The sequence below is a fragment of the Lissotriton helveticus genome, chromosome 5_1, assembly GCF_964261635.1.
Source record: "Lissotriton helveticus chromosome 5_1, aLisHel1.1, whole genome shotgun sequence".
Taxonomy (NCBI): domain Eukaryota; kingdom Metazoa; phylum Chordata; class Amphibia; order Caudata; family Salamandridae; genus Lissotriton; species Lissotriton helveticus.
The window spans coordinates 495,849,494-495,864,282 of NC_136065.1; the positions used below are offsets into that span (position 1 = coordinate 495,849,494).

Here is a 14,789-nt window from a genome sequence, read left to right on the forward strand (position 1 = left end):
ATACCATTGGAAAATGAGAGACATGCTGTTTGTACGGTTCAAGAAAATATGCACAAACTGTTTTTTAGAGTGCTTGCAGGGAAAGGATTTGATTTTAAAATCATGTCTAATGTTAAAACTAGGGCTTAAATCATGTCTACGTATCTGTGAAACGACAGGCAATTTGTCATGGGGCGGACTTCGTTTATTTTTTAATTAACCTGGTTACATTTAACACATTCATTATGAGTATAATTGTTCAGGGAAATGCTCTTTTCAGTCTTGCTACGCAGCCTACAAACGGCATTATTTATTCACGCAGCCCTGCTTTTCTCATTATCCACCAGGATCAACCTCAGAATGTTTTATGAACCACTTAAAAGGGAGGGCTGGAGAAAAGAGACTTCCCCAAAGATCAGCTAAAATAAATTCCTGAAAGTTCATGTGCCATACATTTTCTGTGTGTTTTGATCCAATGCCTGTACAAGAAAGGAGACATGAGTCACGTACTCCCAAAGTCTAGGGTTTTGTTAAAAGAAATGCTGCTTTAATTGCTTCGGGACTGGCGGTGGTAGCTGTTGGGGGGCGAGTTTTTATAAGTGTGTTATAACGAGAAATGCATTGTTCTGGGCTTTGGAGTGTTGAGGAGCATCTGGAGTTCAGCCAAACAGAAGGAAAACGACTACGCATTCCTGAGAGCCCCTACGAATCTAGAATTCGGGTGTGCTATGGCTTTCAGGTATTTAAGAGTGCTGCGACTGGAAAGCAAGGAAACGCTGCGTATATCAATCATCATTAATCAGGTGCAATTATACATCAAATAAAGCTCAGCATTTCAGAAGGGGATTTCGAGAAACTGCGCATGGAAATCATGTATGCTCTGGGGGGTATAGAGTCAAGCTGTTTTCGTTTAGGTTATTGGCTCCATTATGACTTTTAGCTTTTTCAATAAAGAGAAAACATAACGCTCGTCCCGGAACAAGTTGGCAATGCAGTCATAAGAAAGTTTGTTTTACAATATGTAATGACTAAGTAGCACACTGAACTAAATTAACCCTCTCCGACTGAGATATAGGTTTACTGAATTGTCAACCTACAGCATGTCGTATCCTACTATTTGGAAAAAAATAACCAAGAGAAGTAAAACTTAGTTTGTACATACATATACATACACACTTTCCTCGTCTAGCATCTTAAAATAAGTCAACCAATGCTAAAAATGGGACAGTTATCGTTTTATTGTTTAACGACAAACTGAAGCGATTTTAACCCAAAAGTGCATTAGTAAGTTTGTAAACGTTTCATCATTTAAAGAAGAAGAGGCACGTTACAAAGTTTTACATAAATCTATAACAACTATGGAAAAAAGATGTAATAACTTGCCCAAAATCTTATCACAGTAACAATTATTAACAAGCATTGAAAATGCAATAGGTCTCGCCTTTGATTAAGTTAAAGCCATTTGCTTTGCTAATGGTATTGTATAGCAAAGCAAATGGCTTTAACTTAACCGCTTCAGCGCGGCGCGAATTTTCGCGCTGTGCTGAAGATTCTAAAACGGGCGTGGTCGTGACGGAACGGTTCCGTCACCAGCACAGCTCAACCGACGCTCGTGACGGAACCGTTCCGTCACAAGTGTCGAAGGGGTTAATGAAAGGGGAGACCTATTGCATTTTTAGTGCTTGTTTTTAAGGTGGTCTCTTTTAATGCCAACGGGCTTGACAATAAGAAGTAATTGTGTGCAATACAATCCTGGGTTACAGCAGAGAACCCTTTGGTGGTTTTACTGCAGGAAACTCATATTCCAGCCGGAAAGATTTTGAAGTTTTCTGTGTTTAAAAGCTGGGCCAGCTATAGAGGCTTCTCGTCTGCCCAGTCTTCACATCGTGGTACTGCAATTTTTTGGGTCAAGAGACTACTCACGGAAGTCCTGTACTGTGCTAGGGATAAATATGGATGTTGTGTTTGGTGAATTGTTTGCCGCTTTCTAAACTGCTCACGTTTGTGAGCCTGTATGCCCCAGTAGAAGATAATGCTAGGCCTTATGAGGAACTTTTTCAGTCAGTATTGCAAGTCCCAGGGGGAGATTATTATGGGAGGGGATTTTAATTTTTTACAGAACCCTGGAATAGATTCCTCAGTAAAGTTGAAAAAGCAGTTCAAGCCTAAAGTTGCAAAGGTTTTACAGAATTATCGAAAAACCCTGGCACTGACTGATCATTGGAAGGAGGTCTTTCCAACAAAAATAGAATATACATGTTTTCTGGACGATCCCATGGTTCTTCGTGTATTTATTTATTTTTACTTTCAAAAGCTCTACATATTAAGGGCCAGTGGATGCTCCCTAATGGTGTTTTCAGATCATGCAATTTTTGCCCTAGAGGTATTGGTGGAGAAAGGTACCCTGCAAATCAGGAGATGGGTTTTTAATAAACAATACTTACAGGTGGAAGGATGGGTCTGGATATGTAAAGAGGAAATAAAGGAATTTCTGATTAGGAATCATCAGTCCACTCCCCCAAGTGTGATGTGGGATGCCTTAAAAGCGTATTTATGGGGGCTTGTGATAGTGAAAGATATGGAAAATACTAGAGCCAGGCAACAAAAGCAGATTTTGGAAAAGCCTGTTCAGGATAGACAAGATAACACAAAGTGCTGTTCGCTTATTTCTTTGAGGTGAGCTCTGCGCTGAATGCTGTGTTTGGTCATATCAGGGACCAGTTTGGTTCTGTCAAACAAAGCAAGAGTTTTAGGAGCCCTGGCAGTTCTTTGGTGTGCTTACTATGAGACACTAGGCCATTAGCTCTGTTTAGAAGTTGTGAACAGCCACACGTCACCCTTTCATAGTTTTTCTACATACCGACTCAGTGTCGGCAAGTACCCTGTCCTGTGGGATGCCTGTTTGTTCTCCCTTACCTACAGTCTATCCCTTTACTGATGTCATGGAGGATGGCATGGAATCAGTTGGTCAAGAGTTGAAGGCAAAAGAACATTGTACAAATCCATGTACACCAGGATTCCTATCCAGTCTTTGTTTACCACTAAATGTTCTTCTTTAGCAACCTCATCAAACACCCAGTGCCCTTATTTAACACACACTACTACCTGAAAGGAATCTCTGTAATACATTTATGCTATGAAACGTTTGCAGAGCTGCATGCTGTACCAAGACCCAAAGTCCAGAGGGTTTGTTGGAGAGTTCTCTTCTTTACCACAACTCTGAGGATTTACAGCAGAACCCCATATGAATAGACAGCAAAGAGGCTCAATGAGTTGTACAGCTGCTGCTGAAATATGATCCGTAAGTCGCACATTTGAATACTGCCAGTTCCGCTCTGACTTCCTTCCTTTCACATTCATTACGTTAAGTATCATACTTAAAGTAATTGTGACACCTTTTGTTTGTTGCACATAATATCTGCAGACATGTTTTTAACGCCATGTATAAAAATAGTTCACTGTACCCTAGCTCTGTAAACACTGTAGGGGCATCTAGCTGCCAAATGACCCCCGTGTCGTTTGAGACATGTTCCACCGTCCTTGAGTTTTTTAGCTGATGGCAAAAGGTGTGCAAAGAGATAGAGCGAGCACATTACACCAAAGGTAGAGAATTCACCTGAGGCGGCGACAATGTTTTGCTTCTAAAAAAGAAAAACACTTTGAACCAGATGTAGCGCTGAAGGGCAATGCACGCTCTCTGACGTCATTACTATTGCGTGATGCTCCCCAGACTTCCAACGCCGTTTGAGACGCTGAGTAAACCCAGCTGGATAACGACTTAGTAGAAGTTAGGTTGCGCCGCATAGAGCCTGATGCTAACAGGACACTGCCCAGCAAAACATCAGGCGGGGAAGGACGTCGAAGACCCTCGCAGTCAATGGCCGGCAGGGAGGAGGGCACACTCGTAGGATTCGTTCCACAGCATACTAAAGGGGCGACAAAGCGGTGTCCCGCATTTCACAGAAAAGGTGCCACATGCTCGTTTTTTTTGGGTGGGGGGAGAGTAGGAGCAAATAGCAGTTACCTTTTGGGGTGGGTGGTGACGTATGAGCGCTCACCTGAGGGTTCAAGGGTGTCTTTCTTGGCGGAGAGTTGAGAAGAAGCAGCAGCGCTTGCTGTCGGATCGGAGCAAGGGAAAAAGCTACGCCGTCCTGCGACTCCGAGGAAGCCCAACCCACGGATAGAGCTGAGGTGGTGCCCGGGGGAGGGCCCCTTGTAGAACACCGGAAACTACATGCTCCGGGCACCTCCCTATCTCGGAGCCCAAACCACTCTACATCATTGCAACTTTCAGCGCATGGACAAACGCAGTGCAAGAAAAGCAAACAAGGGTAACAAAGCCCCCGCGGTGCGGGAGGTGGGCCAGCCCCCCCCACTCACTCAGCAGTTGCCGATTGTGACATAAGAAAGCAGCCGGGCTCGAGCTGCTGATGCTGTGCAGAGGCACAGGCAGCGAGAGCTCCCAGGCCCCTCCCACCGACCCGCCCACCTACGCCTTGGCTGAGATCGCAGGCGGAGTGCAGGGAAACAAGCGCGTCTCAGAAGCGCGTCCACAGACCGCTGTCTTCTCGTGCACCGGTCTGTGCCACTTGGGGAAGGGAAGACAACGACAATAAGGCTCGCTAGCGGAAGTGCTTCGCGCTGCAACGCTAAGCGAGCCCTAAAAATCATGTAATATGTGTATAGATAATGTAAAGTCTGACTTGCACTGACAGCCATATGTGTTACTGAACATTCACTTAAGTTTTATAGGTATCACGAGAGAGCAGTCTACCAAATCCATGTAGCACTACGTTTGTAAAGTCAGAGCATTAAGGTCTATGCACTTTCACTCTTAGCTGCATGTAGTAGGTTCAGTAGGAATGTGTGCTTAGCGTTCCCTGAATTCTGACCAATGAAAATGTTAGTATAGTCCCGACTCGATACAGACATTTCCTTAAAGTTATCAAAAATAACTCATCTTCTATGTGGGCCAGGCAAAAAAACTTTTCTTGGGAGAGTGGAAGAACAGTAGTTAAAGCAGCTATACTCCAAATACTTCGGAACCAACAAGTTATTTACCTTCAGTAACACCTTATCTGGTAGAGACTTTATCTAGTCGCAGATTCCTTACCCTAGAACATTCCCCAGGCATCAATTTGGATCCGGAATTTTTTTTGTGAGCAGTACTTTTTGAGCACTACCCCTGCACGCTGGCAGCGATTGGCTCCATGTTGGTGTCATCTGTGCCAGAGTGACGTTCATTGTGCCTATATAGGCATCACCCCAGCGCACTGACATCAGATACTTTTCGCAAAATTTCTGTGCCAGAAGTACGAAGTCACGAAGGACGCACTGACATCAGATACTTTTCGCAACATTTATGTGCCAGAAGTACGAAGTCACGAAGGATGCTGATATACCAGTGTATAGATACTAAGGACCTCAAAGGGTCACCCTATATGGAGAAATCCAATCGCAGAGCGAGCAGGATGGGAGGGTCGGTAAGGAATCTGCGGCTAGATAGAATCTCTACCAGATAAGGTGCCATCTGATATAGACTTCTAGCCATAGATTCCTTACCTCAAAATAGATACTTTTAGCAATACCTCCCTGGAGGTGGGTCTGCTTATTGATTCAGACCAGGAAGTGCTGGAGGATCAAATGGGCAACGTGCCCATTACAACAGACCTGACTGTCCAGCAGTAGTGTTTGGTAAATGTATACAGAGACACCCACGTCACAGCTTGACAGATGTCCAGGACAGGTATTCCACAAGCTAACGCGGAGGTCGCAGCCGTGGCTCTGGTGGAATTAACCCTCAAGGGGTTGCTTCTTGGCCAATGCATAGTAGATTGTAATGCAGAGCACGATACATCTTCAGATGTTCCTTTTCTGCATGGTCTTTCCTTTCTTTTCCCAGGCGAACCCGGTGATAGCGGATTGTCTACCTAGTGTTCATGGTGTTTCTTAGTACAATCAAAGTAGAACGATAAAGCTCTTTTTGGGTCCAGCTCTTTGGAACGGTGAGGCGGAGCAAAAAGGTTGGCAGTGTAATGGTTGAATGATGTGGAAGGATGTCACATCTTTTGGTGGCAAAGTCATGATAAAGGGGTTTTGGAGGGAACGAGTCACATCAGGTGACTTAAAGTACAAGTTACTTACCTTCGGTAACAATGTATCCGGTGGAGACGATTCTAGCCGCAGTTTCCTTAACATAGAATTATCCTCAGGCGTGAGACTGGATCCGGAAAACTTTTTGCCACAGCATCTCTGCGCGCCGGGAGGCGCTGACATCAGTTTTCTTCGGTGAACTTTTCCGCACCACAACGCGGAACCACCAAATAAAAAACTGTGGGAGCATGGGAACAGTGTGCGGAAGAGCATACAAAAAGAAAACCCCATAGAAACAGTGCAACACCGCAGTGTCCAAGGGCAAAGAAGAGAGGACGAACAGAGCAGAGCCCTGAGAAGCCACCCAACCAAAACATAGACAGCAATCCCCCACCTCTCCCCCGGAGACAGGGAACCTGCATAAAAGTCATGTCACACGTAGCAGGCCTACAACCACCCCCTGAAAAAAGGAAGGGGAGACAGTCCCAACAGGCAGGAACGACCAACCTCCACCCACCCCAGCCTAGAGGGTAAGGCGCGACCCGAGAGCCCCAACCCAGAGGAGGTAGAGGGGCCAGGCCCCTATCAGCAAGAGGAAGGGAAGAAGGAAAAGATGGGAGGAAACCTCCCAGACCTGGAGCAGCCATAGCAGCGGGGCATAGGAACACCAGAAGCCCCACCTTCCCAGAACCAAAGAGGTGGGAAGAACAGCAACCAAACAGAGCCACCGTCAAGAGCAAAAGAAGACACTCACAGAGGACATGGCCCCCACCTGGAAGTGAGTACCAAGGACCAGCCCAGAGGTCCTCGCAGAACGGGGAGGAAGGGCGGGCTGTGAAGGAATCTGCGGCTAGAATCGCCTCTACCAGATACATAGTTGCCGAAGGTAAGTAACTCGTACATCTGATAGAGACTACTAGCCGCAATTCCTTCACATAGAATAGATACCCTAGCAATACCCACGGGGAAGGAGGGTCTTCGAAAGGACCCTACCAGTCTGGACAGGACAGAAGGCCCATAGGGGACCAGCCCCGTAGACCAGGGAGGCAACCTCGCCCCTACCAGGCAAGAGGACCCTAACAAGTCAAACGCCAGCAGCCCCAGAGGGATGTAGGAGGAAGAAGGAAGAGTGGAGGCCCATACACGACAAGGCAAGGCCGGTGAGGCCGCAACACCCCACTCCATCCTCAGGGCAACAGAGCTTCCACCCAACGCCAGGACAGGCAGAGGAACAAGAAGAAGCCCAAAGGGCCCAAGGAAACCAAGGAAGAGGCGAGCCCACCCAGAGGGACGGCAAGAGGCCAGCCAGAACGGCAGCTATAACCATAAGCCGCCAGAAGCATGAAGGACACTGAAGCATCCCAGCTCTCAGGACAAGAACAGGAAGGAGAGGAATGGCCGGACCTACCACTACAAGGATGCGCACACAACCTCAAGAAGCAACAACAACATACAAAAACGCCAAGGAGAACGGGCACCCGAAGGCAACCAGCACTCCCCAGCAGAGCATAGCTATACAACAGCTACCACTACCCCACATTGGGTACAGCACGTCCCAAAACACGGGAACCCTCTTCGGAAAAACTTCAGCAGCAGAGGAGAAAGCAAAAGGAAAAGAACACCACAGGAAAAAACAGCCCAGCGGAAGGCTTGACATCAGCCCAAGAAAAACAGAAGGCCTAACTCAGGGCCAAGTCTGTGTAACACACACACAGGCAACAAGGGCCGTCCAGCAGTCAACAATGCCAAAGTCCCAGCAAGGAGGACTCAATGGCCAGCAAATACCACCTACAGCAAGGGCATCCAAAAGGCCCAAACCCAGCTCAGTTCAACAGTCACTGAGAAGGGAAGGAGGAGGAGAATAAGGTGGAGGAGGAGGAGGACGGAGCCCCGCCAGGAACCTCTGGATGGCAGAGTCAGCCGGAGCATGGAACAACAGGCTGCCATCAAACGGTAGATCAATGAGTCGTTGCACAAGTTACTACTTGTGTAACGATATATCTGTAAGAGACATTAGTTAGTATTAGATTCCTTACCTTAGAATATCCCTAGGCGTCAGACTGGATCCGGAAACTTTTGCGTAGCAGTACCCTTGCGCGTCGGTAGGCGTCATCTGCGGCTCCGCGTCCGTCGTCGGCGCCGTGATGGCGTCGATGGGGGAATACTTAGACGCCGCCTCCGCGTGCTGACGTCAGTTCTTAGACACAGCTTTTCCGCGCCAGAAACGCAGAGCCATGTTAAAAACCAACACTGGTGCCATTGAAACTAGGGCCCTGAAAGGGGGTAACCCTAACCCTAGATATTGGTTTGCAGAACGGGGAGGATGGGTGGGTCGGTAAGGAATCTAATACTAACTAATGTCTCTTACAGATATATCGTTACACAAGTAGTAACTTGTGCATCTGAAAGAGACACGTTAGTATTAGATTCCTTACCTTAGAATAGATACCCCAGCAATACCAACCCCGGTGGTGGGTCTGCGAACCAATAATCACACCAGAAAGTCCTGGAGGACGGAACGGCCAAAGTAGCCATCCCTCCGGACTTGGCTGTCCAGGCAGTAGTGTCTTGCAAACGTGTGCAGCGATGCCCACGTAGCTGCCTGACAGATGTCTTGTAAGGGCACACCCCTGCCCAGGGCAGTGGTAGTCGCCGTTGCTCGGGTAGAATGAGCCCGCAGTCCAACCGGGGGCTCCTTCCTAGCCAAGGAGTAGCATGCCTGGATACACAGGATGATCCACCGGGAGATGGTCCTCTTGTGCACCGCTTTCCCCTTCTTAGCGCCTACGTAACCAACAAAGAGTTGGTCATCCACCCGGAACTGGCGTGTGCGATCCAAGTAGAATGAGAGCGCACGTTTTGGGTCCAGACGGTGGAGCCGCTCTTCCTCTTTAGAGGGATGCGGTGGCGGGAAGAAGATTGGCAAGGTGATAGACTGCCCGATGTGGAAGGCCGTGACAACCTTGGGCAGGGAAGAAGGTTTGGTACGCAGCACCACTTTGTCCGGATGGACAGAAAGGAAAGGTGGAGTACAAGAAAGGGCCTGGAGCTCACTCACTCTCCTGGCAGAGGTGATGGCAACCAGGAAAGCAGTCTTCAAGGTCAGAAGGCGAAGAGGACAGTTGTGAAGTGGCTCAAAGGGAGCGCACATCAGAAAGGTAAGAACCAGGTTCAAGTCCCACTGAGGCATCACAAACGGAACAGGAGGAAACGTGTGTGTGATGCCCTTAAGAAATCTATTTACAATAGGGGACTTGAATAAATAAGGTTGATCAGGCAGCCTGAGAAAGGCTGAAAGGGCAGAAAGGTAGCCCTTGATAGTGCCCAGAGCAGAGCCCTACTGGGCAAGAGAAAGAAGGAAGAGAAGAACCTCAGAAAGAGGGGCATTGAGGGGATCCACAGCCTTTGCTGTGCACCATGCCACAAATCTGTTCCACCTCCAGGCGTATCCCGACTTTGTGGAGGGACGCCTGGAGCCAGAATGATGTTACAAACTTCAGGAGGCAAGTCAAATGGCCTCAACTGTCGCCGCTCAATCTCCAAGCATGGAGGTGGAGACTGGACAGGTTCGGGTGGAGGACCGTCCCCTGCTGCTGCGACAGAAGGTCCTCCTGAAGAGGCAGACGAACCGGGGGATCGACTGACATACTGAGTAGCTCTGGATACCAGTACCTTCTTGCCCAGTCCGGAGCCACAAGGATGACTTGGGCCCGGTCGCGCTTGATCTTCTTCAGCACTCTGGGCAGAAGTGGATTAGGCGGAAAGGCGTACAACAGACCGCAACTCCACTCGCGACGAAAAGCGTCTCCGAGCGAGTGCCGCCTTGGAAATTCCAACGCGCAGAACTGATGACATTGAGCGTTCTCTTCGGTGGCGAATAGATCTGACCAAGGCTCTCCCCATTGCTGAAAGAGGCCTTGCACCACGTCCGAGTTCAGACGCCATTCGTGATCCATCATGCACCGACGGCTGAGCTCGTCCGCCCTGGCGTTCAGAGAACCTGCCAGGTGTTGAGCCACCAGGGTCACGCCCTGGCGTTCCAGCCATTGCCAAAGGTGAAGAGCCTCTTGACAAAGGGTCCACGACCCCACCCCGCCTTGTTTGTTGCAGTACTACATGGCGGTGGTGTTGTCCGTGAACACCTGCACTACACTCCCCCGGACAGTGGAGAAGTGTGGCTCAGGGGTTAGAGGCAGCAGACCCGGAAGCTGAGATCGGTCCTGGACCAGGGTTCAATTCCACGCCTCGGCGGGTCCTGGACTAAAAATTCCACGGACTCGATAATTCTCGCCCGGGTGCCTCCTCGACTCACGGGTTCACACTCTGCGACTCTGGGCAATAGCTTGCTTAATCTCCACAACGGCCCCTCGCGACGGGATGCCTGACTTTCACCTTGTGGATACCCTGCTATCTCACAGGGGAATACCAGGACGGGTTCCCTAAGCAAGCGCCGGGAAACCCTTTGTGGTAGCTGTGCGCTATATAAGCTCAACTACATTTACATTTACATTTACAGAGGGGAGGAATGCCTTCAGTGCTAGACGAATCGCCCGGAGCTCCAACAGGTTGATGTGGAGCCGGGCCTCCGCCGGAGACCAGAGGCCTCTGATCTCCGCCTCTCCCATGTGGCCTCCCCAGCCCTGGAGGGACGCGTCCGTCACAACTACGTGCTCCGGTTAGGGAAGGGAGAGGGATCTGCCGCTGACCCAATCGCGGTCCGTAAGCCACCACTGCAGCTGTCTCGCAGTGCCCTCCGAGATCAGGACGTGTTCGGACAGGTTGCCCTGATGCTGGGCCCACTGAAACTTCAGGTCCCACTGCAGAGCCCGCATCCGTCACCTGGCGTGATGCACCAGTAGGATGCAGGAGGCCATCAGCCCCAGAAGCCGCAGCGTCAACCTGACCGAGACCCGGGATAACGGCTGAAAGATGGGAATCAGAGCCTGAATATTTCGGACCCGCTGTTCGGGTGGATAAACACGAAACCGCGCCGAGTCGAGAACCGCTCCGATGAAAAGGAGCTTCTGAGAGGGGCACAGGTGTGACTTCGGCACATTGATGGAGAAACCCAGCCGGTGCAGGAGATCTGCCTTAGTCTGGAGGTGGCGGACGACTCTCTGGGGCGAGCCCGCCTTCAACAACCAGTCGTCGAGGTTGGGGAAGACTGAAACCCCTAACCTGCGCAGGTGAGCTGCGACCACCGCCATCACCTTTGTGAACACCCGTGGGGCGCTCGTAAGGCCGAAGGGGAGCACGGTATACTGAAAGTGCTCATGGCCAACCGTGAACCGCAGGTAGCGCCGGCAGGACGGGGATGTGGAAATAAGCGTCCTGCAAGTCCAACGCTACCATCCAGTCTCCTGGGTCCAGGGCAGCTAGGACCTGAGCCAGTGTCAGCATTTTGAACTTCTCCTTCCGGAGGAAGCCGTTGACGTTCCTTAGGTCCAAGATAGGGTGTAGGCCCCCTTTGCCCTTCTTGGGTACCAGAAAATAGTGGGAGTAGCAACCACACCCTACTTCTGGCCCAGGAACGCGCTCGATGGCCCCCTTGGCCAAGAGGGCCGTAACTTCCTCCTGCAGAAGTCGCAAATGATCCCCCGATACACGGTGGTTCTGCGGTGGCATGGCTGGAGGAGTCGCCTCGAAGGGGAGGGAGTAGCCCCTTCGGACGATTTGCAGCACCCACCTGTCCGAAGTGACAGTGCGCCAGTGGAGGTGGTGATGGCGAACCCTACCCCCCACTGGCGTCACATGGGCCTGAAAGCACAGACTAGGAGGGTTTTGAGGAGGATGCTGCGGGGGAAGGTGTGGACTGACCTCGCCGTTGTCCCCGACCGCCGGGACGGCGGTTCCCACGGCCGCCACCACGTTGGGTATTACCTTGCGGAGCGTGGCTGGCAGCACGTGTGGGTAAACCCCTTCCGTGGCCACAAAAGGAGTGAAAGGCAGCCGATTGCTGGCGCGGGGCCGAGAGGCCCAAGGACTTGGCCGTAGCCCTGGAGTCCTTAAAGCGCTCAAGCGCATGGTCTGCCTTGTCGCCAAAGAGGCGACAGCCATCAAACGGCATGTCCATCAGAGTGTTTTGGACATCGGCCGAAAAGTTGGCGGACCTCAACCAGGCGTGGCGTCTGACCGCCACCGTCGTTGCCATCGCTCTACCTAGTGAGTCGGTGGTATCCAGCCCACACCGGATAGAATATTTGGCTGCATCCCGGCCCTCCACAAGGGCTTGGCCGAGTTTGGCCCGTACCTCCAACGGACACTCTGGCAGCACTTCCGCAACCGTATCCCACAGAGAGTGGGCGTAGCGGCCCAAGAGGCATGCGGTATTGGAAGACCGCAGACCCAGACTAAGGGACGAGAAGATCTTTTTACCGTACTGCTCGTACCTCTTGGATTCCCTGTCGGGCGGCGCCGACGGGAATGCGGTCTGGGAATTGGAGGCCTGGATGACCAGGCTCTCGGGGGTGGGATGGGTGGACAGGAAACATGGGTCGCCCGGGGATGGGCGGTGGCGTCTGGCCACGTTCCTATCTACGGGCGAACCCGTAGCGGGCTTGGACCAAGTGCCCAGAAGAACGTCGGTCAAGGCCTCATTAAAGGGCAGCAGAGGCTCTGCCGAGCTTGACTGCGGTTTAAGGACCTCATGGGGAGGTTAGTCCTCATGGCCGCGACGGGGGGCCCAAGGCCTTGGCAGCCCTCATCAACACCACACTGTAGGTTGCCCCCTCCTCCGAAGCCACGGTAGGAGGTGAGACAAAACCAGTGTCTGGCGAGGTGTCCATACCACTGGCACCCCCAAGTCTACCTGTCCAGTCCTCCTGGGACTGACACTTCCCTGTCAGAGGGTCCTCAGACCCCTCCCAATTCTCCTCATCACCCATCTCCTGATACTCAGGGTTGTCAAATGATGGGGCCGGCTCATAGAAGTGAAACTCTCCAAACGACGTCGAGAGCGGCGCTGCTCCAGAACCGGATCGAGGGAGGCATCGGGGATGGCGCCGCCCGAAGACGGCGCCGGAGGTGACACCTGAGGGACCGGCGCCGGTGAGGCCGTTAGGTCAACCGGCGACGACCCTGATCCAGAAGCGGATCCAGTGGGGCCCTGCGGTGCCGAGCTGAAGGCGCCGTCGGGGCCGAAGCCCCCGACCTGCTAGGGCCCCCAGACGGGTCCGCTGGGCCCGAAGGCGCTGCGGAGCCCGTTGGAGGAGTGAGAGACCTCATGGCCATGAGGAAACATTCGATCTCCTCCGGCGTCGCGTGCGGCCCAGGGACCGGAGGGTGTGGGGCCGGACACGACGCCCGCGACTCCGACGGAGCCGCGTGGGCAGTGTCACCCGAACCCCCGGCCGCGTCGCGCGAGCGTTGGGGGGAGTCGGAAGAGCGATGACGTCTCTTCGACTTCTTGTGCTTACCTGAAGACTTCGACCCTGAGGAGTGATGTCGACTCCCGGAGCTATGGTGGCTCCGATCCCGCGACCGGTCCCTCGACCTCCGTCCGGACCGGGACCTTTCGCGGCGAGGGGCCGACTGCCGGAGCTCGAGTCGCTTGCGGGACCACTCCCGCCTAGCTTTCGAAGTCAGGGCCCGGCAGTCGGAGCAGGTCTTGTCGTCATGATCGACGCCGAGACAGTGGAGACACCGACAGTGAGGGTCGGTGACCGGCATCAGTCGGTCGCAATCCTCACAAGGCTTAAAACCTGGCATCCCTACCGGCACCGTTCGGAGTCGAAGACTCGAAAAATGATCAAAAAAGGATCGTAAAAGTTTTAGTCAAAAATTGACTAAGGTACCACTTTTCCCAGATCTGCGCTGCTGGCGCGGAAAAAAGAAGAACTGACGTCAGCACGCGGAGGCGGCGTCTAAGTACTCCGACGACGTCATCACGGCGCCGACGACGGACGCGGAGCCGCAGACGACGCCTACCGACGCGCAAGGGTACTGCTACGCAAAAATTAATGGATCCAGTCTGACGCCTGGGGATATTCTAAGGTAAGGAATCTAATGCTAACCTGTTTCTTTCAGATAATAAACTTAGGGTTCCTGGTATTTTTCTGAGGGACACTCAGGATGCAGTTCAGAACATCCTCATCCCCAATATTAAGTCCAAAGTCCACACCATGAAAGATACACTAAGGAGGTTTATTCTGTAGTTTACGGAGTATATGCTATAAACCAATCACATTTCAAACACAGCAGTGGTGTTCGTTTGCTCAGCCCATCTCGAACTGTGATACAAACACACAAATGATGAAAGATCGCTCACAAATTAAACCCATTATAACTGAAAGAGCACGTCAGACTTGAAGGGTGGATAAAAGAATATTTCTGTACTTCTTCAATTCAATACACTAGAACAAGAAGATTTAACAAAATGGTCAATATAGCACTAAAATGTGACATACCGAATCCTCAATTATAAATATTAAAATTACTGACCTTTGCCCACTGAGCGTTGCCGTATCCCTCACAGCTTGAGCTGTTTCTGAAGCAAAATCCAGAGCTCCAGCTACTGGTTTAGTTACAGTTCCAACTAGCCCTTTACCAAGGCCCGATATAAAGCCACTGACTCCTCCTTCAGTTTTGACCCCTTCTACTGTCGAGGTGAACACACTGGTAAATCCACCAATAATGCCTGTCAAACAAGACAAGAAACTACGTAGTGTGAGGTGTCAAATCAAGTACCATTTTTCCAATAGATATATAATCCAAACTAG

The 14,789-nt window shown here is 51.2% G+C and overlaps 1 protein-coding gene across 2 annotated transcripts in view; it reads right to left on the reverse strand.

The window, feature by feature from the left end:
- Positions 1–14,789, reverse strand: part of VPS13D (vacuolar protein sorting 13 homolog D) — a 2,979,414-nt gene that overhangs the window by 174,148 nt on the left and 2,790,477 nt on the right. For both annotated transcript variants that reach the window (XM_078642819.1, XM_078642818.1), the window contains one exon: positions 14,512–14,707. In XM_078642819.1, the coding sequence (XP_078498945.1) occupies positions 14,512–14,707 (196 nt within the window). The remainder of the gene's footprint in view (positions 1–14,511; positions 14,708–14,789) is intronic.